A 20,375-nucleotide genomic window follows, 5' to 3' on the forward strand; every position below is an offset into this window, starting at 1 on the left:
TTTGTTTTAAGGGATACAGTTTCAGGGCGTTGTGAGTTTCAATTGACACATGACCTGACTACTGTACTGCGAAATGTACATTCAGACCAGTTTCTAGTGACTATACAGTGATGCCGTTAGAAATGACTTCAGCGATTTTTTTTTTGTCAAAGCTGCAGGTTGACACTGATTTGTCACAACATTTCAACATCGTTCCTGTTGAAGGGATCGCAGCTGTTTGACAGAGTGTGGAGGATAGTGTTTACTCAGTTTACCATTAGCAAGAGGATCTATAATTTTTCAGCAACGATCTTGATGCAACATGTGCATAATCACCATTTTAGTTCTTCTTTGAGTTCCGTTCTCAGCTAGCACTCTGCTGGCCGCGAGTTCGAATCTCCGACCGGCCAGTGAAGAATAAGAGGAATTTATTTCTGGTGAAAGAAATTCATTTCTCGCTGTAATGTGGTTCGGATTCCACAACAAGCTGTAGGTCCCGTTGCTAGGTAACCAATTGGTTCTTAGCCACGTAAAATAAATCTGATCCTTCGGGCTAGCCCTCTCTAGGAGAGCTGTTAATCAGCTCGGTGGTCTGGTTAAACTGAGGTATACTTAACTAACATTTCTTGCTGTTTTTGATAATTAACTTTGTAATTTTAGCCTTGAGGATGAGACGAGGATCTCGAAACTTAGGCCGTGATGAATGAAGGAAAACCTTGTACCAATGTGTCTGCTTTAGTGCCTTCTTGTGTGTCTAGTATACATATATACATATATATATATAATATATATTATATATATACACACACATATATATACGTATATATATTCTGTATATATAAATATATACAGAATATATATATGTATATATATACAGTATGCATACATATACATAGATGTACATATATGTATATGTATATATACACACGTGTGTATGTATAAATATATATTTATATAGAGAGATACATATGCATATGTGTAAATATGTATATATTTATATATATACATATATATATATATCTATTCCAGAACGACTTTATAGATATACCTACAGTAAAATGAATCGAAGCAGATATTTACCCCAAGGTTACACGTTTCATGTCAGTACCATAAGATTACCCTTTGCACGTCAGCTCATCAGGGTATTCAATCCTCGTTTTTGCAAATCCCCTGTCAAAATGAATCTTCTCACCAGCGTCCTGTTCCACAGGTGGAATCTTCGGCAGAACAGGAGCCCCTGACACTCGATCATCTTCAAGGATCTTTCTTTCTTCTTGGCGTGGGCCTCTTCATCTCCCTCCTAATCATGGGCGCTGAAGTCCTCAGTCCGAGGAGAAAATAAAGCGTCAAAGTCGTCAGTGCAGTGCGTTCATTTCCTTTATGCATTTCACATGTTCATGACGGAGTATGTGCGGTGTTCTATTCATTATTATCAGTGATGGTGGAAAGAGACCCATTCGGTGAAATTTGTGTTCCCATTTGCTTCTCGTTACAACGGCATTTTTAGAGATGAATGTTTTACAAAGGCGTAATCTTAGCTTCCGTTAACTCCTGTTATCATCTTCACACGAAACAGAAACCCAAATTTTGCTCAATAGGTCCCATTCGTCCATTATCAATCAGAGCATGACTGTTCGTTGACTATTTATTTTTATCGTCATTAAAGGCCACTGAAAGAGGATGAAAATGCACTAGTGAAAGAAACGAACTTTAAAAGGAACTTAGCTATTCAATTGCGCTTCATTATCAAGACACTTGCACACAAACACTCAAAAAAGAGTTGCAACGTTCCTTATCATATTCTGCAATCAAGTAGGTTTTCATCACTAGCACAGCTACTCCAACAGGTTTTAGATCTTATACCGAAGTGACGGATATCATCACTCGCTAACAAGTTTTCCAGTTGACATTTTTCAACTCCATAACATTTTTCAGCTGTGAATTTTCAGTGAGTGAACTGAAAGAAAACTGTACTCTAAAAAGAGTCATATGTACAAAAGGGGGCACTCATTTGCTCATTCTTGAACGCACCTTAGACCATAGGAAAAAATAAGAACATTGCCATTTACGTACATAAACTTTAATATGCAACATACATAAATATCTTAAGACTACGCAGTGAAAATAAGCTTATAAAACCGTTCATGAGTCTCTTGCACGGACAACATCCGTCGAAATGAAGTATGATACATCTTGCGCCAAGTTCATCATAACATAGTGGCTTTATCATGTCAACAATAAAGCTGATTAAGTGACGGATGATTTAGATATACATATATTTTTTAATGATCTCCTCTTGTATGTACACGCGGTTAAAATTGTTTGTTTAACATAAAAGAGGGCCACACGGATTAAGTTAACATAAATATTAATGCCTCGAAACTACTTGGTGTTGCATAATTGACTTAACAATATAACAAGAAATTATTCAGTATGATATATATAATATATATTTATACATATATATATATATATATATATATATATATATATATATATATATATATATATATATAAATTAAATCAGTACCGAAATGCACGTAACAATAACATAAGTAGAAAACCAGTGGAAAGGTCCAAATTAAAGATCAAATACCAAGCAATTTTGGGTATTTTGTACAAATCTTCGAAATAAAGATGTATTCGTATTACACGAAAGTGCTTGGTACCTAGCCATTAATAGTTCTAGTGGTTTTTCCTATTATATATATATATATATATATATATATATATATATATATATATATATATATATATATATATATATATATATATATATATATGTCTGTGTATAGATTTCTTTGAAAGTTGTGAAAGGTCACAGTTCACAGCTACAAATCAATCAATAAAGGATGACATACATATCCTTCTAACTATCATTATATCCAAGAAGCAAACATTTTTCAGGTAGGAAAGATTTCTAGTGAGAGGATGACCGAGCCACCACCAGAAACAGTGACGTGTGCACTAAAAATCTCGACGTGTTCAGAAATAATTATGTCTAGTTATTTTCCAACTGTTTGGTCCTCACGGTTTAGGAATGCCTTTCCTCTAAATATTTATAAGACTTTAACTGCAAACGCGAGAACCCTTTTTGGCTAATGTACACCTTCAAAAAAGTTTTCGATGTGATGGCTCTCCAAATCGGTCATACCGAGGTAAGATTAAACATTACTCTACTTATCAAAACAGGGGAAACTAGCCTATATGTCTTTCGATCCCTTATTCTGTAATGCCTCGAGGTACTAATAGGTGAAGTCGGGTGCACGACAGATGCACCGTGTGCTTCTGTTGGACAATGTTGCTGTTCATTTGACAGACAATTTCAGAAGATGAGAACCTGTTCTGTGAAACAAATGGCTTCAGCGAAAACTCAAGATCAAATCTGGATAAAGCTGATGGGGTGGAAATCAGATTGGTCGAAATGCCACACGAGCAAGTAAGGAGCAAGAGTCCGTGCCAGGGATAAGGTCAGCCTAATCACAGAACAAGGTTCTACCTCAGAAAGCTGGGGAAAAAAAGCCAGTCACATTTCAGAGTTGTATTAAAATTGGATATATATATATATTTTCATATATCTAGAAAATATTATTGTACTAATAAAAATAACTGCAGACAGAACAGCACCGGGTGATAACAGCTTAGAAAAATAACACTTCATTGACTTCTTCAGCGAATCATCATGAACAAAAGATTAAGAGAGATCCACTGACTAGCTTCAAAGGTCAAGTTCTTCCATCAGAGTGACTCGTCAATCATTTGATGTTGGAATCTCGCTGCAAATCCCTCGAAACTAAAGGAAAAATAGTTCGTCTTAGACGAACTCCCTCATCCAAATTATGAAACTGAATAGCATAAACTTTCCAACACAAAAATGTAGTGGATATAAACAACAGTTAGTGCCCAGGAAAAATGTACTATACAAAAGTGGTTTCCACTATACTGACACGTTTAGCAGAAAGCATGTAGAAATATTGAGTGAATGAATGTTGCCTGCTATAGTACACGAAATTAATCATACTGGAGACTAACTGTAAGCTAGGCCAGAGAATTCAGAAGAGGGAAAAGTTAAGTGGTTTCAAAAATTGCTTCTGAAAATTCTTAAAAGCAAAATTCCAGAGTTGGAAGTGAAGTCATTAAATCATGAATGAATGAAAAAAACATTTGTTGTGACACTGGTATAAAGTAGTGAATCACTGAAGTAAGTTAATGCTAATTGACTCTAGTATTACTACCTTAGTGATATGTATGATAAGAATAAATAAGGAATGAAGCACTCCACATCGTCGCTTAAAGAAATGCAAATCTCTGGAACAATGCTAAAAGATCCCGTTCCCCGATTGGAAATAAACCAACTCAGCTTTACCCTCTTTCTCCTGCAATTAAGCTTTGGTTCTGTTATGTTCGAATCCTTCCATTCTAATACTTCCTACGGTCACGGTCGCGCCAGTCGCGATCGTGGCGCTCATGTCGATCGCTGCGGTCGTGTCTGTCATGGTGATCGCGATGGTCCCTTTCGGCGTCGCGAGCCCCCTTATGGCGGTGGCCGTGGTGGTGGTGGTGGTGGCGTCGCTTCTCAGGCCTCGTGTACATGGCGGCAACGTCATTCACGGTCATCTCGGAGCCGTCCCGAAGTCCCTCGTGGCCCATGGAGCGAGTTGATCGGAAGTCTGGCTGATCGAGCGTCTCAGTCCGCGAGAGCCGGGGATGCGAGCTCTTCTCTAGGTCACCGCCGCCCTCACGGAGGTTTTCCCAAGCCCTTTTGTAGTACTTATTGAGCCCATGGCCATCAGAGGAAGAAGAGTCGTAGGAGGAAGCTGTACCGTCATCGTTGCGCCTCACGTACTTCTTGCTGTTGGGTCCATGCTGAGTCCTGCGTGAACGATGTCAAGAATCATTGGGGGTCGGCACTACATCTTAGGACTCATGACTCTACGCCCTCTAACACCTCTGTTACAGTTCACGGGACCTGTAAGTCAGAGTTAGTGAGCGGGTTAGTAGCCATCTACAGGTGAAGGCTGGACTAGTCAGCCTCACCTAAGCAAATCGTGCAAATTTACATCGTGACCTTTAGCGGTTAAATTCTCACACATGCAGTAGAAATAACATACTGTAGATGACTCTACAAGTTAGGGTGGCAAGCAGAAGCAGAATTATTCTTATTAGTTTTATCAACTATGTCAGCCATAACTGACTTTGTTATCTAGTTAATACCACTGATACTATCCACCGTTATCAGAACGTTTAGCTTTGGATGAATTACCTGCTACCAGTGACAGATTTACAGGTCCCGCTCACTTTCCTAGACATTACTACATTTACGTACTGGTGGTATTCATGAAAGTCGAATTTCAGGATTGGCTATAGAAATTTTCTTTTCTGGTCATTTAAAATTTCACGGTGGAATTATTTACAAGAGAATCTGTTAGCCACATATAAAAAATATTTAGATAATTGCTAAAAGATATAGTTTTGATACCTTCCGTTTACAAATTGATTATTTTGTTTCTAGCAGATTCAACAGACTCTGAAGCCTCCGATATGGGATGGTATCAAGATCAAATCAAAAGCTAAAACCTAATTTACTCTTTATTAAAAATTCCCATCAAATTTAATGCAACAGAGGATTCTTCTCGCCAGTGCTTTGTCAAATGAAAATGTCATTCCAAAAAAACTTGTATGAGAATGCAAATATATTTAAACAACTCCATCACAAAATCTCAGCGGTGACTGTTCTACACACTTCAAAAATTACAAATCTCTGGTATATTGGCTGAAAATTTTGGTCCATGGGCATAGTCAGGTTTATTCACCTAAGAGTCATGAGTCCAGTGCAAACTGTTCAGTTCTAAGAGTACTAGGTACCTAAACTTTTTAGCAATAAGTATTTATAGGCATATTCAGTCTTATAATACAAACTTAACAATATAGAGTGCATATTACAACAGCATTAGCTCGTTTCTGTTTTTTGTTAACATTGTACAACTGCAGCTTTTCTTCTTCTTGATTTCAATTAACAAGAGAGTGTAAATTTCCCTCTGTTGAGTTTGCGTCTTACTGTTACTTTCAAAGCTACAAGTTATTGCCAAAGAAAACAAAAGACATGTCACTGGAGCCCTGTTTACAGTTCTCATGTAGAGTATACAAAGCGTGTGTCAGTCAGTCACAAGGAAAACAGTCTCAGAGAAACAGGGGTCGAAGAGTAATCTCCTGTCGATTCTTGGTCACAGTTTTGCAGAAAGAAGGATTGCGAGGAATACGTAAAAGTAAATAAAACTAATATCAGCCTAAGGATAACTAAAGGTCATTCATTTGAGAAAATTTCACATGCAACAGAGTCAAAGGGCAAAGCTATTAAAAAAATCACCGACAGAACGAGAAGAACGTGTTCTACATCTTAAGGAAAAGTGACTTCTGCCTGCCTTCGGGGTGAAATCATCACGAAAGACAGCACGTTAAAGGCGTACCTCGCACGGCATTGAATGGGTGAGTGGATGGTGAGTTGGAGTCTTAAGTTTTAATGGTTAGAGTAACAGTCTGCTCTGGGGATACCACGAGACGCAAGTTCTCTCCTTCCGACGGTGACATCCGTGAAGGGAAGAGCCAGGAGAGTGTACCAGCGGGAGGGGGGCAAGGGCGTCGGTGTCCTCCGCCTCTTACAGCTCTCTGGGGGCGGCGACCCACTGAGAGAGCACGTCAAACAAGCGACAGTCAAACAAACAAATCAGTAAAGCAGAGAGGTGAGGAGGACCTCATATTATCAGTCATTCTGGTGAGCACTCTGCTCTTGGTCCAAACCCGCGTTTTCGGTTCCAAAATGAGATAGAGTTTTAACTGCTTTTGAGACAGGTTGCAAGAAGAAGATGAATATGGAAGTTTTTCAACTGCAAAGCGAAAGAAAATCTGAAAGGAAGTAAGTAAATGCAAGAATTCGCCCCTTTTCTTTATTTCTTCAATGTTACGTTGTCATGTCACGGGGCATTACTCTGTAAGGGTCCTATATTCTGCTTTCTGTTAAGTCAAAGAACTGACCCTGAACGACAACTGGGTATGCACCATAAAATGACTGAATGTTCGTTCAACGTAATTTCTATTTTACCGTAAAGGAAAAAAGCCAGAAATGAGGAAGTTTATACTGACAGGGAAAGCTCTACATGCTAGACAACCAATGCTGTAAGTTCTCTCTACCTCGATTTTCTTATGACACACACGAAAAATAACATCCGAAATATTACTTTCTTCACATGAGTTACTTAATTTAGAATTGCTCTGCTTTTATTCTTTAAAATGAGCCACAACAGTTCCGCTTTCACGGTCCCCCTCTTCCCCTTCCTTTTTTTTTTTTTTTTTTTTTAAACGTGCTTTTTCCCATTTTTTGTATGGGGTAAGCACGATGCCTTCTTTTGAAGGACTTTGATCTGGCTTTGGGGCAGACCGTAGTCTCGATCGGCTGCCCTGCCTGACATCGCTTAGACCCCGGTAGCGCATGTACATGTATCGCACCACATCACCAGCTCCCTGTCTCCCAGCAGCGAGGAGAGTTGAGCGGTTAGGTCGACAGTTCGAGACGTGTGAGGTGTCTGTTATGTTTTTAGAAGATGTTGGAGTGGCTTTGTTTGTGTGTGCACTAGTCTGTAACACCCATTTGCGTTTAGCAAACCTATCCGTTGATCACAGACATAATCCCGGGGTGTCTACACGGATAGCAAAGTGTCCGCCTCTCTGACTGGTCGGCTGCGGATTTGAACCCGCGCCACAGACCTCTATGAAGTCCGAAGCTGCTGCTCTACTGACCTGGCCATCGAGGCTCTACGATCCCCCTCTTCCATAGCATTCAATATATCTAAGAATGATATCAGACTGACTGCCAGCTTTCCAGCTTTAAGTAATTCAAGTAGTTCCTTAAAAGGCAAGATTCAAATGATAAGTCATGAAAACATATATGTACTGAAAGAACTTGGAGGTGCCTATTTCCACACTGTAACCTCAGAAATCATAAGGTATAGGTGGTTTGTCCATTCCCAGTGATCTCTTCCCATTCATAACAACAGCAGCTACTTCGGTCATATGCAGTATGTGTGCTTGCAAGTCAAACTGTGGTTTCACACGTTTAGTAATCATCATGCTTAAAAGAGCTTTCATATCGAATTGCGTAATGTTTTAAATTTATGTAGGTTTTCATAAACTAATGATTTTTTTTTCTTTTGTATATTAATAATTGTTCACCGAGCAATTCACAGGTCATGTATAGTTCCTCATTCTCCAAACGTAACAGAGGATCAAAGAGTAATCTCTATTGAAAGAAAATGAATTCTACAGATCATGTATAGTTCCTCATTCTCCAAACGTAACAGAGGATTAAAGAGTAATCTCTATTGAGAGAAAATGAATTCTAAAGACATAAGACCAGTTAATTGTTTTTCTGGACAGCGAGATAAACAAGTCTTGTTTTATCTTACTAGAACACTAGATAAACTAGTGTTTCCAACTCTATGGCTATTTGCATTTGATATACAGTTACCTGTACTGGGATACTGTACTCAAAAACTCTGATTACTTATCAAGAAGGTATATTTCATACCAAGTATATTCAGTCTAAACAAATGCAAGAAACTGGTAGTGAAATGCTTTCCTTTACTTTCTGCACTGATTCTGGCTGACAAAGTACTAATCTTCTGATATCAACTCATAAGCACTGAAAGCTGTCACTGACCAGTTGATATCCACAATAGAACTTCTATTGAATAATCTCAACAAAACATTTCCTTTAAGAGGTTAATACCGGTGGCCTGTATAAATTACAGGCCATGTCTATTGTCAATGCAACTTTCATAGCTACAGAAGGCTCTGAGAGCAGTGTGTGATGCTAATGTGAAAGAGAGAGAAGGCAAATTAACTTAGATATTTCACTTTTTGTATCATCAACGCAGTAATTCGAACATTTTCGTTTGTGCAATCTTTTGCAAGTGGCCTGAACTGTTGCAACGTTGTTTAAGATTAAGTTGGACACAGGCCAGCACGGGCTTTTGCATCGTTAAACACTCCTAGTTATAAACCAGTTACTCAAAAACCAGTTCTGGAGGAGTATTAAACTGGACATTTTGCTGCGTGGATACCACTTTTCTAGTTATTCATTAGGCATAAAAATCCCATTCCTTCCACCTCGGGTAGCAATGAGTCGGGCTTCAAGTATCACCTATGCACTGAGCCGTTACGAATAAGCCTTCCCAGTCCTAACAGGCGGCTGCCTTTCATATTCCATTCGCTTTCACTGAATGCCTGAATTATTCCGCCAACTTTGCAGAGCCTTGTGAACTGACAATGAAATTTCTCCCCCTAATCTTGCTTCAGAATATATTTACTTGAGCATTTTCACAGCAGGATCAAGTACATTTCCTCCAGCATTCGCGTCTTCATCTTCCAATATCTTCAGAAAGTTATCGTGAACTGTACTTGCAACGAAATTCTTTACAGTAAGGTTGTATGTCACTTATGGTTGTCATTTCGAGGTTCATCTCTTTGAAACGAAACATGAAAATGTTTTGCCTGGTGATTGCATAGGGCACATAAAATAGCATCATCGTTACTGAAAAAAATTTTCTCTATATTATTTAACAAAAGGTTAAAGATTTTCACGTCTTAAAATTTAGGACACTATACTCTTAAAGAATCAACTTTAGCTACGCTTCACAATAGCTTGATTAAGTTGAATTCATTTTAATGGGTGGAAATTCTCGTTGGGGGTGTTTAAATGCGAACGCTGAATTTCTATCATGATTTTAAACGATGCTACGGTTCAAGTCATCTAGGTAAAAAAAAAAATTTATTTTATAAATTCTTCTTTAAATACCACAAGGAATGAAAATTTTTATTTGTATTGTGAAATTATCATTCTTGAATGAATTTCTAAAAAATATATATATATTAAAAATGCGTCATTGTCTATATAAGGGACAGAAATGATTTAGATACAATTGCAACTTCTTTTGGTTTTTCACAGTCATTTGAAATATTTCTCCATATTAAGAGATATTCCTCAATATGATTTATTTAAAAAAAAAAAATATCAACTTCCTTGTGAAAACGTAAAATGCAGTGGAATCGAAAATCAGGAAAAACGAATAACAGTGGATGAAAGGCATAAACAGAAATAAATACTCAACCTGAAATCATTCCTTCTCGGAGCTGTAAAATTTGGCAGCGCCGAAACCCGACCTCCACCGACAGTTAAAGGGTTTGAAGAAGCTCTGGAGCTTTTTTAACATTTACAAATTAAAATCATCATCAAAGGAAAAACGATTACGAGAGCTTTGCAGTTTATGATAATATCAAGGAGCCAATTATGGCGAGAACAGCAGAAGCAATGGGACAGATGCTGAAGGAATGATTAAGACTAGTGATTGCACGAAAGCTGGAATGTTAAAAGAAAATAGTAAGGCAATATACTGTACAGTTATTTCCAGTTTAGTTCAAGCATTATTTACAGTGTCAGTCCTCGTCGTTAACAGCGTATGAGGACAGTTTTCTATAGAAACTCGCTGAAATTCATCAAATCATAAAATCGAAAATTTGCGAAAGAAGTATTTACATAAAGTCTGACACTGACACAGATGTTAACATGACGTCAGCATAGAGATAGTCATTGTTCTACTAGAAAGCTGAAATCGATAACATAAGAAAGTTACTTAAAAGTGTCCTAAAGGTCCACGTATTTCCCAAAACGACAATGTACTCTGTACAGTGACTGGCACAGTCAAAGTGATTGTATCAACTGGATAGTTTAAACAAGAGTGTATGCATACTTTAGGTTGAAATGTTTTGCGTATTCCTTTTTTTCCACTCACTTATTTATTCATGGATGTTCTGGCAGCACTTACCTCCTTACTAAAATGACGATAGTTGTGACGACCGCAGCCAGGAAAACGAACCCGCCAAACACGCCTAGGGCGATGATGCCTCCTGCGAACGAGGCAAAGCAAAGGTCACTTCTGGAACCAGAACTCACACGGGCATGAAATATTGATGTTAGAATGCAGGTAAGTAACTGATGTTTTTCAGGTCAAATATGAGAACTGGAGTCCTAGTTAAAATGTCTATTTTCTATATCAAAAAGTGGAATGGGTGAAAGGCTTGGGTCTACAATAGAGTTTCATTTCTGTGGCCTTTCTTGGCGTACCACTGGATATTGAGGTGACGTTATTTTTAAGGATTAGTTTCCTCTTTAAACATTTTACATTAACAAAGGTACACAAAATACAGAGAGAGCAATTATGACTTAATTTTGTCTTCGATATAAACGCACAAAGCATATATAACCGATGGAAGCGTATAAACCTGCTACCTGAGCGAGCACAGTGCTTAGTCTCACTGCTAATCCCACCCAGCACAGAGAGAGAAAAGACAGCCTCTGCTAAACTAACCAAGATGGAGTTTCTCTGTCGCCTTTCCTCCTCCTCCTTCCTCCTTCAGGTTGTAGCCGGGACCATCCACTGTCTGGCCTCTGTCACTGTTGATGTTGTTGATGTTGTTGTTGTCTCCGGCCTCGAGTGACGGGAGAATGGTCACCGTGACGGGTTTGTTGCCCTCCACGGAGTTGTCCCCTTCGTCAGTTATATACGGAGGTCTTGGTCTGTTAGGCCTTCCTGGTCGGTTAGGCCTAGTCTCTGGCAAAGGAGGCTTCACTGCCTCATTGTCTACAAAAGAGAAGATACATTAAACATGTGACACGGTTTACCCTCTCGTTGTGAAGGAAACAAGGCCTTAGGCCTAGCCATACTCTTCGTTATAGAAAATTGTGTGATAAATCAATTTTGTTTTTTAATAGAATGTATGAAGAGCGAAAGAAAATATACAGTACATAAAGTCCAAGAATTCGTTCAATGAAGATTTCAGTGATTACAAAACAATAAGGCCTTTCATGAGATTCATACAGTCTTTCATTCAGTCCACCAAAAATGTTACAGATTAATGATTGTTGTAGTTACCACAAGTTTCCCGACAGGGTGAAGAATGAAGCCTTGGAAGCAATTGGATTCTTGGTTTAGTTTGAGGTTGCCACGACTTCTTATTAATTGCTTTCGAATTTCTGTTTCCTTGGGGTATTTTCAAAATATCATCTAGACAAAGGTCAAATAATTGCAAAGCATTCACGAGAGAGGAGCAACGAGGATAGTTTGGTTAAAGTCTTTCGTAAGAATCACGGTTTCCTCTTTGTAGATGGGTGTATCTAATCTTCTTTTATATTCTGAATTTCCTTCCTCTCGATGTTTCTGACACGTGCTTTGATATTCTCCCATTTAACCTTCTATAACAGATTCCATTTGAAACCTTTTGCGTGTCGTTTTTCGTTATTTCCAGTTTTTGAGTGAGATCAGAAATATGGCTTCTCTGGGTACTATTTCTCACATTTATTTCATTTATTTTTTGTTCTGAGGGATCTAGGGGTTCTTTCAAATCCTGCTTACTATGATTTTGATTACAAAAATCCATGAAAGAAGCCAACAACTTTAACAAGGCAAAATTACGAAGATATATTTTCTCTAACTACAAAATTCGGACAAGCATCACAAAGAATGAATGTGTCATTTCCAAGGCTGTCTTCTTGTGCTAAACATACTAATTCAGTCGTATAACATGGCATTTATTTTATAATATCGCAGGGACAGAAGTTTACAGAAGGGTTGCTTGTAAATCAATGAATAATTCTTTAAAACAAACATTTAATGATGACAGATTAATTATCAGGCAATTGTGGAGTATAGATTAAAGATGAAAATATCTTCAGACAGACAACGATAAGATAAAGACAGGCTACAGAAGTCACTTACGTAACCTTGAAATGAATTACGCCATTCTCTCTCTCTCTCTCTCTCTCTCTCTCTCTCTCTCTCTCTCTCTACCCCTGCCAATGCATCTTTTTCCTCCTCCTCCTCTTCATGCTGCTACTACTACCACCACTACTGCTATGACTATCACTACTAAACTACTACTCATTACAATAAAATTTAAGTCATCTCTCTCTCTCTCTCTCTCTCTCTCTCTCTCTGAAAGCTCTTTACCTTTGCAGGTAGGGAACTCATCATCGTACGTGCCCAGTGGCGTACACACAACGGACTTAGCCCCGACGAGGACATAGCCTTCGTCGCATTCAAAGGTGATGGTGTCGCCTAGGACCACCTCGTCCGAAGAGACAGGTGAGGAGGAACCGTGAAGGATGGAACCGTGAAGGATTGGCTGAGGGGCGTCGCACTTGACGGCTGTTGGTTAAACCCCAGCGTTAAGAGAGGCACAGCAAACAATCAGTCAAGGAATTTACTGGGGCCACTAACGAACGGGTAGATAGAAAACGATGACTACGCGAACCCCGTCAGGAATGAAGGCATATCATGATAGCAATCAAGAAGTTTACTTAGGCTACATCAAGAGAGGCATGTCAAGATAACATTCATGGTGTCTACTGACACCCCGTCACGAATAAAGGCATATCAAGATTAAAACTAAATGAACCGACCTGTGCCACATAATTAAGAAAGGCATATCAAGTTAGAAAAAAAAAACTATATTAAGCTCCTCCATTATAAAGCAAAGCCTATATATGTGATTGTTCAGAAATAGTTTAAAGTAGCAGTAATGTTGGTTTTTGCCTGAGCAGTTTCGGTGGGTCACGCTAGGCTTATATTGCATAACTATAAATACGATACTAAAACAACTTCAAAATCTGTGAGCTAAAAATATCCAACGATTCAGATCATTTTAACTATTTAATTACCTGTAATGGACATAAGAATTTTGAGGAACTGACCATGTACCTGATGCATTCATTGCTTGTAAATATCCCGCGTCAAACTACTAACGGTGAGCAAGTCGAAAAGTAAGGTGACGCTACTTCTGCAGAAGGGGAGCTTAACCTACAGTGTACCCTCATGGAACAACAATAGCTATTGAGTGATTCATGTGAGCCGGCGTTATAGTAAGTGGAATAACAAGAAGGGGCAACAAACAGTGACAGGTAATCGCTAAGGTAATAATAAAACAGTGAAATGCCAAGTCGTGTTACAACTTAACCGCTAATAGAACATAGATAAAACATGTAGGCAGAAATAAGTCTAGTTTTGTGTGTATTACTACTGCCAGGAATTAGCAAAAATTTTGCTATGAGATACTTAAACGAGATACGATGAAATCTAAAAAAGATTTAAAAATTACATAATTCATTATGAATTCTTAAAAAAATATTGTACAGCAATACAGCAAAGTCACAGGGCAATAATACAAATGGATATTTTTTTCCTTCATAACTCAGTTATACAAAGTTAAATATAAACTCTAATGTTGACTTTTCTTGGTAACAGTTACCATAATTTGACATTTTACTTCAAGTAACATGAACCACTAACTATCACTAGATGGTATTTATTCACTGTAGGACATTTTGTTGACATTATTATTGGAGGACAACTTACGCTCACAACGCGGTGGTGGGCCGTTCCACCTCTCGTCAATATCACAGATGAGTTCGGATCTCCCAATGATGGTGTGACCGGGCTCACACTCGTATCTAACCATGCTGAGATAGTGAAGTGTTTCGTTCACTAAAGTATACTGACCGTTCCTGATGGGCGCTGGTAAACCGCATTCTAGATCTGTAAGAAAAAATCAAGGCAAATCCTTAATAGTTTACATCTGCGTTTAGATTACCATATAGAGTGATCCGTTATAGGAAGGCTAATATTACATGTACTACTCATCATGCTTTTATTTAGACGTCTTATAACAGATGCTCCTATCAAGGCATTTTGCAGATTGGGACATAATCCGTCAAATGTAACTATATCTGAAAGTTACCGAGTAAATTGAACGTTAAACTTTATTGAGAAGTCTAACAGATGGAGAAATGCTCCATTCAACTGCACGACACCTCAAAATGAGCCATTAATTATTTTCAGCCTGCTGAAGTCATTCCGTAAATATAGACCCAGCAAGATCTGACATGATTATTATAATACCTAGATGAATACCCTGTCACTTCTTTAATATTTCCACCCCTTCCACCACAAAGCCATACACATATCATTAAGCAAGAAACTGGGCCTAGTAACGCCTTAAGATTTTCATTAGTTTAACAGTTATACAACTTATTCCAGTGCTTTTAAGTGTAAGTGCTACAAAACGCCTATAATTAGGACCACGTTCTCTCTCTCTCTCTCTCTCTCTCTCTCTCTCTCTCTCTCTCTCTCTCTCTCTCTCTCTCTCTCTCTCTTTATTTTTGTTTCCTTATCACTGCAAAAAAAATTGATACGAACTATACATAACGTAAGGCATATCGTTCTGGAATTACGTTGTGAAGTACTACTTTGTGCATTACCAATGAATTTGTTTACTCAGGTGCAGAACAGTGTGGGAGGGCATTTCAGGTTCTGAGAGTTTCTTTAAATCTGCTTGCTCAGCTGCAGAACAAAGTAAGTTTCTGGCTGAGTAACGTTCTTAACAGGAGCGTTGCATCGTGCAATAAATTCACTGCTTCAGGGTATTATACTGAGCTTCCACCAGTTTCTGTTCTTACATTCGCTAATACTTCTGTTGTAAAACCTTATTGATACGTTCTGGTTTCGAAGGTCTCCATTTTTCCTCAAGAAAACGATATTTCGGCTACTGTCCATGCTATCAAATACTAATACCTGGGACCAAATTTAATTTCAGGATTATATAAAGCTACTATATGTAAGGGGTTACTGTTTGATGGTGGTTGACTTTGGTTTGCCACTGGCCAGTTTGTTGTCATCATTAAGAGGCAATGCCTATCCCAATTTCTGAGAGCTTCTTGGACTGACATTATTATTATACAGAAGATGAACCCTACTCATATTGAACAAACACACAGGGGCCACTGACTTGAAATTCAAGCTTCCAAAGAATGTCGTGTCATTTGAAAGAAATTACACAATGTAACAGGAAACGCAGAAAGAAAAGATCAGTTATTAGAAAAGAAAAAATAACTGGATAAATTAATAAATACAGATAAAAAAGTAAGTCAGTCACGAAATACAAGGAGAACTGCTTTAGGGTAGCAGTGCAATGCATCTTCGCTTGAACTTCTGACGTTCCAACTGCACAACATCCTCGGGAGACTGTTCCACAGTCCTTTGGAACTGAGACATTTCACAGCGAGGTACATTTACTACATACTGGTGCTGCTGTTCAGTAAGTCTGGTCGCTTTCAGCAAAAGAGGATCAGGGATCAACTGTCAATGTGGAAGATCTCTGTTAAAATACAATTTATGAAAAATTGACAAACAATGATCCAAGTCATAACTGCTCACGTTAGGAAACAGAAATCAACCACCACGAACCACTCTGTGTAAAAGAGATGCATCTCTGGCAGAGGCAGACATCCCCAGTGGAGAACAGTATTCTAGTAAAGGAAGGACAATCCAAGTCATAACTGCTCACGTTAGGAAACAGAAACCTACCACCACGAGCCACTCTGTGTAAAAGAGATGCATCTCTGGCAGAGGCAGACATCCCCAATGGAGGACAGTACTGTAGTCAAGGAAGGATCAATGACTTAAAACAGGTGGTATTGGTTTTATCACTGCTATAAAGATACGAGGCCTTATTTCCAATACCTAAAAGCCATGCAGCATTTGCTGATACTTTCATTAGATGTCTATCAAAAGTAATATGAGCGTCAAAAGTTACACCAAGTATATCAAGTTTCAGACGCATTTAGCAGAGTCCCATCCACTTGGAGTGGAGTACGGGGTGGAAAATCTGTACGGGATCTACTAACCAATAGTGTTTTAGTTTTACTTGAGTTCAGCCTCATACCCCACCAACTACCCATTCACTAATCCACGCCATGTCACAACTGAGACTAAGCGCAGATTCACTTCTCAAGAACGGAAACAATTCCAACTACTCTAAGATTCTGAAGTTTATAAACAAAGTGCCTTACGATTTACTGAATCGAAAGCAGCACTAAAATCTACTTGAGTTGCTCTAAACTCAAATCCCTTACCAAGGTTCTCTTGCAAACAATCTAAAAGAGCATCGAGAAGCCTATTTCTCAAGACTAAATGTTCCCAGTCTTACCACTGACACATAACGGGTAAAAACACAAATACTTACACCTGCACGTTGGAGGGAACTCATTGAAAAACCCAGAATTGAGACAAGTCCTCTGGGCAGGTCCAACTAGCACGTGTCCTGAGTCACAGCGATATTCAACATCGGTTCCGACGTTGTAGTTGGGTGCGACCATGGTTGAGTTCGGAGGTTGCTCTGGTTTCCCGCATGTTTGAGGACCTAGAGGGAGTCAACGTTTCAAGATGGTTTTTAGTATTCTACGTATGCTTTCACCACACAAGCTCAAGAAGTCAAATGATTCGTGAAAGCTGGACTGTTATTAGATTACATGGATGCGTATCTTCAAACTTATCGCCTTCGAATGTTCAGGTATTATAATGGGCATTTGACTTTGCTTGAATGGTCTCCAGAAGATTTTGCCTGCGTATCTTCAAACTTATCGCCTTCGAATGTTCAGGTATTATAATGTGCATTTGACTTTGCTTGAATAGTCTCCAGAAGATTTTGCCAGAGGCATGAGACTCGGATTAGTTTACAATATCTGTGTGTTACTTACGGTGCTGACAAATGAAGTTGATTTTGAAATCGCAGTTGGTATCAGACCAGAGCCATCCTTTGGTGCCGTCAAATCTAGCACAGTTTTCGTTGCCTCCCGGTAAATTCCAAAAGGACACAGTGACGTCACGGCCATCTATCCATTTCCAGTTGTTGACATCATCTGGATCTCTCACTGCACCCATCCAGTACTGGCCATTGGTGTCACCCCTAATATAGTGAAAAAAAAAAAAAAAATCAAATTATGGGTTCTTAGCTTGAACATTCAATAACATGAAAACCAACATTTTTTCAGAATCCTCTGTATGTATTATGTGATTTAAGAATGGAAATGGTAAGTTATCCATTAAGTATAGCCACAGTTTGAGAGCCGCTAAAAACATTTGATGGAAGTTATGTCCACTTTTCTCTGTGAGTCTAAATCCTTTTCACTTCCATGAGGGGCATCAAAAGATGAATTCATCTTTAGAATCTGAAAGCACAATATGCACAGAAACGCAGCTTGTCTAATAAAGAATTTGCTTTAATCCTAATACATCATATGCACTCTGAAACGATCTCTAAGTTGGGTTTGCAAACGCTCAAACATAATACACAATTCTTGAAATACTATCCTCAACAGACAGTTTAAGAAAACAAAAATATGAATGACTTTCTGCTTATATACCTGAGGCAGATTTATCTTCTGACGACACAATTTTTGTAATCCCCAAGAGAATCGAAATGAGGCTGCCCGCTTGCATTCTTACCTGTGTCTCCTCCACAGCTCCCAACTGAGAAATCCTTGAAGAGCTGGATTGGTCTCGTCAACAAGAGAACCTCCTCTGTTGCGACAGAACTCGAGAGCTTCGTCGAAGTTCCGAGGTTGTTGGTTATAGAAGATATAACACTTGCCATTGTAGGTGGCTGTGCTACCAGGAGGCTGGTCGCGGAAGGATGGACACCTTTCAATGGGGAGAGCCTGTCGACAAAATAAGAATATTCGTATTTCAGGAGAGTGACTAGCTTTTGCGAGATAGGTGACAACTGGCCTGAAGAGCTTGTAGGACTAAAGAAAATGTGACGTCATACAGTTATCAAGGTTTTATTCATATGTAAATAAATACAACAGTGTGCACGATGATGCAAGAGATATGTTTGTTTTTCCTAGCAGACAGGTGTTCTACAAAACAATAAAAAACTGCATTTACTTTGTAATTTGTTATCTGTTTCTGACATATAACAATCTATTTCCCAATTCCTCCTTTGTAGCTGATAATATCTAATTTATTTAATAATAAGTGGATAAGTTCCATTCTTATACGAAAATACCAATTTCTGCAGGTTCTAATCTAACAAACCATATTTCTATAAAATATTCATATTCAAACCATGTTTTTCCTATATCTGGGTTATAGAATAACTCATAGTTGCCTGTCTTTGAAGATTCTTTCCCTAAGTGACTAACATTTCACTTCCTGAAACCTTTCTACAGCATGTTTTCATGCATACCGGTTAACTTGGCATTTCAGTCAGACTTTCCATAACCCCTTTAAGAGAATGAAAACTTGAGGCTACAAAAGGCATTCTTTCAAGAGACACCCACTTTATAAAAAAAAAGTAAAACTCATTCACTTTCATGGTTTACCGAAATAAGCGAAGGCCCGGTACTTGCCTGATCAGTGTAGACGAAGGCTTCACATATGGACAGCTGAACTCCTGGAGGCCCTTCGAAGTGAACGCTGACGAAGGCCCCTGGCATAGGAGGGTTGCAAGGGAGAAAGAGCGGACGACCTTCTTCCAGCACCCCAATGAATCGGTTACAGATAGGATTCTTTCCAAGATCGGGTCGGTTGTTGCCTACCCTGACCACGATAGTTGCAGGCTGGTTACCTGGTACAAGAGAATGGAGCGTTAAATGATATGCCAAGTACTCTTTTCTCTATCCTTTCGAGTTTCTTCCCTTAAGGTGACAAAAAATTTAAGTGAAAGTTTAGTCGAGTATAGGAGACCCTACTTAAGCTTTCCAGAAACGTAACTCAGACTACTTGTAAATAAGATGCTTAAAGTAGTAATAAATACTTAGAGGAGTCCAACTTGTATAGCAAAGTCTAGAACATATCCTTCATCAACAAGAATCCCTCTCTCTTTGAAGATACAAGGGTGATGGTGCTTCATGATTTTCCAGCCATTTCATTTCTGTACATGACGGTGTTTCCAGTGCACGTGGACTTTGTAGAAAGCATCACATCAAAATCAGTTATGGACTTACCACAGCACGACTGTCCAAAATCCAGGCGAACGAGCTGAACCATATAAGGCTCCAGCAGATTGACGTACCACCAGGGTTGGCGCTCAGCATTGGTGAGAGTGCAAGTATCGAGGGAGAATGAGGTGGAGGTAGAACCATCCACTGCTTTCTGAGGAATGCCCCCGTCTGCCACCGACGACTGCATAGGCGCCTTTCCGGCAGCCACGTTAAGCACTGCAATACGACAAAAAAGTTTATCAGTACTCTGGGGGAATAAGGAGGAGAATACACTAAGATTCTGGAAGATCTTATGTCAAGATGAATGTTACGTATCATTTTACACTATGTCAAGATGAATGTTACGTATCATTTTACACTATGTCGAGATGAATGTTACGCATCATTTTACACTATGTCAAGATGAATGTTACGTATCATTTTACACTATGTCAAGATGAATGTTACGTATCATTTTCACTATGTCAAGATGAATGTTACGTATCATTTTACACTATGTCAAGATGAA

The 20,375-nt window shown here is 38.8% G+C and overlaps 1 protein-coding gene across 3 annotated transcripts in view; it reads right to left on the reverse strand.

Annotated features, from left to right (window-relative positions):
* Positions 1–3,505: 3,505 nt before the first annotated feature.
* Positions 3,506–20,375, reverse strand: part of LOC136847656 (seizure protein 6 homolog) — a 73,951-nt gene continuing 57,081 nt past the window's right edge. Inside the window, exons 3-12 of one of the 3 annotated variants that reach the window (XM_067119452.1) lie at positions 19,871–20,083; positions 19,274–19,491; positions 18,369–18,580; positions 17,621–17,829; positions 17,107–17,283; positions 14,442–14,621; positions 13,038–13,235; positions 11,400–11,672; positions 10,857–10,938; positions 3,506–4,852 (exon numbers count right to left, since the gene is read on the reverse strand). In XM_067119452.1, the coding sequence (XP_066975553.1) occupies positions 4,399–4,852; positions 10,857–10,938; positions 11,400–11,672; positions 13,038–13,235; positions 14,442–14,621; positions 17,107–17,283; positions 17,621–17,829; positions 18,369–18,580; positions 19,274–19,491; positions 19,871–20,083 (2,216 nt within the window). In that variant the 3' untranslated portion in view covers positions 3,506–4,398. Of the gene's footprint in view, positions 4,949–10,856; positions 10,939–11,399; positions 11,673–13,037; positions 13,236–14,441; positions 14,622–17,106; positions 17,284–17,620; positions 17,830–18,368; positions 18,581–19,273; positions 19,492–19,870; positions 20,084–20,375 lie in introns of all 3 variants that reach the window. The other 2 variants (XM_067119454.1, XM_067119453.1) reach the window with 2 other exon arrangements.

The sequence above is a fragment of the Macrobrachium rosenbergii genome, chromosome 17, assembly GCF_040412425.1.
Source record: "Macrobrachium rosenbergii isolate ZJJX-2024 chromosome 17, ASM4041242v1, whole genome shotgun sequence".
Lineage (NCBI taxonomy): Eukaryota > Metazoa > Arthropoda > Malacostraca > Decapoda > Palaemonidae > Macrobrachium > Macrobrachium rosenbergii.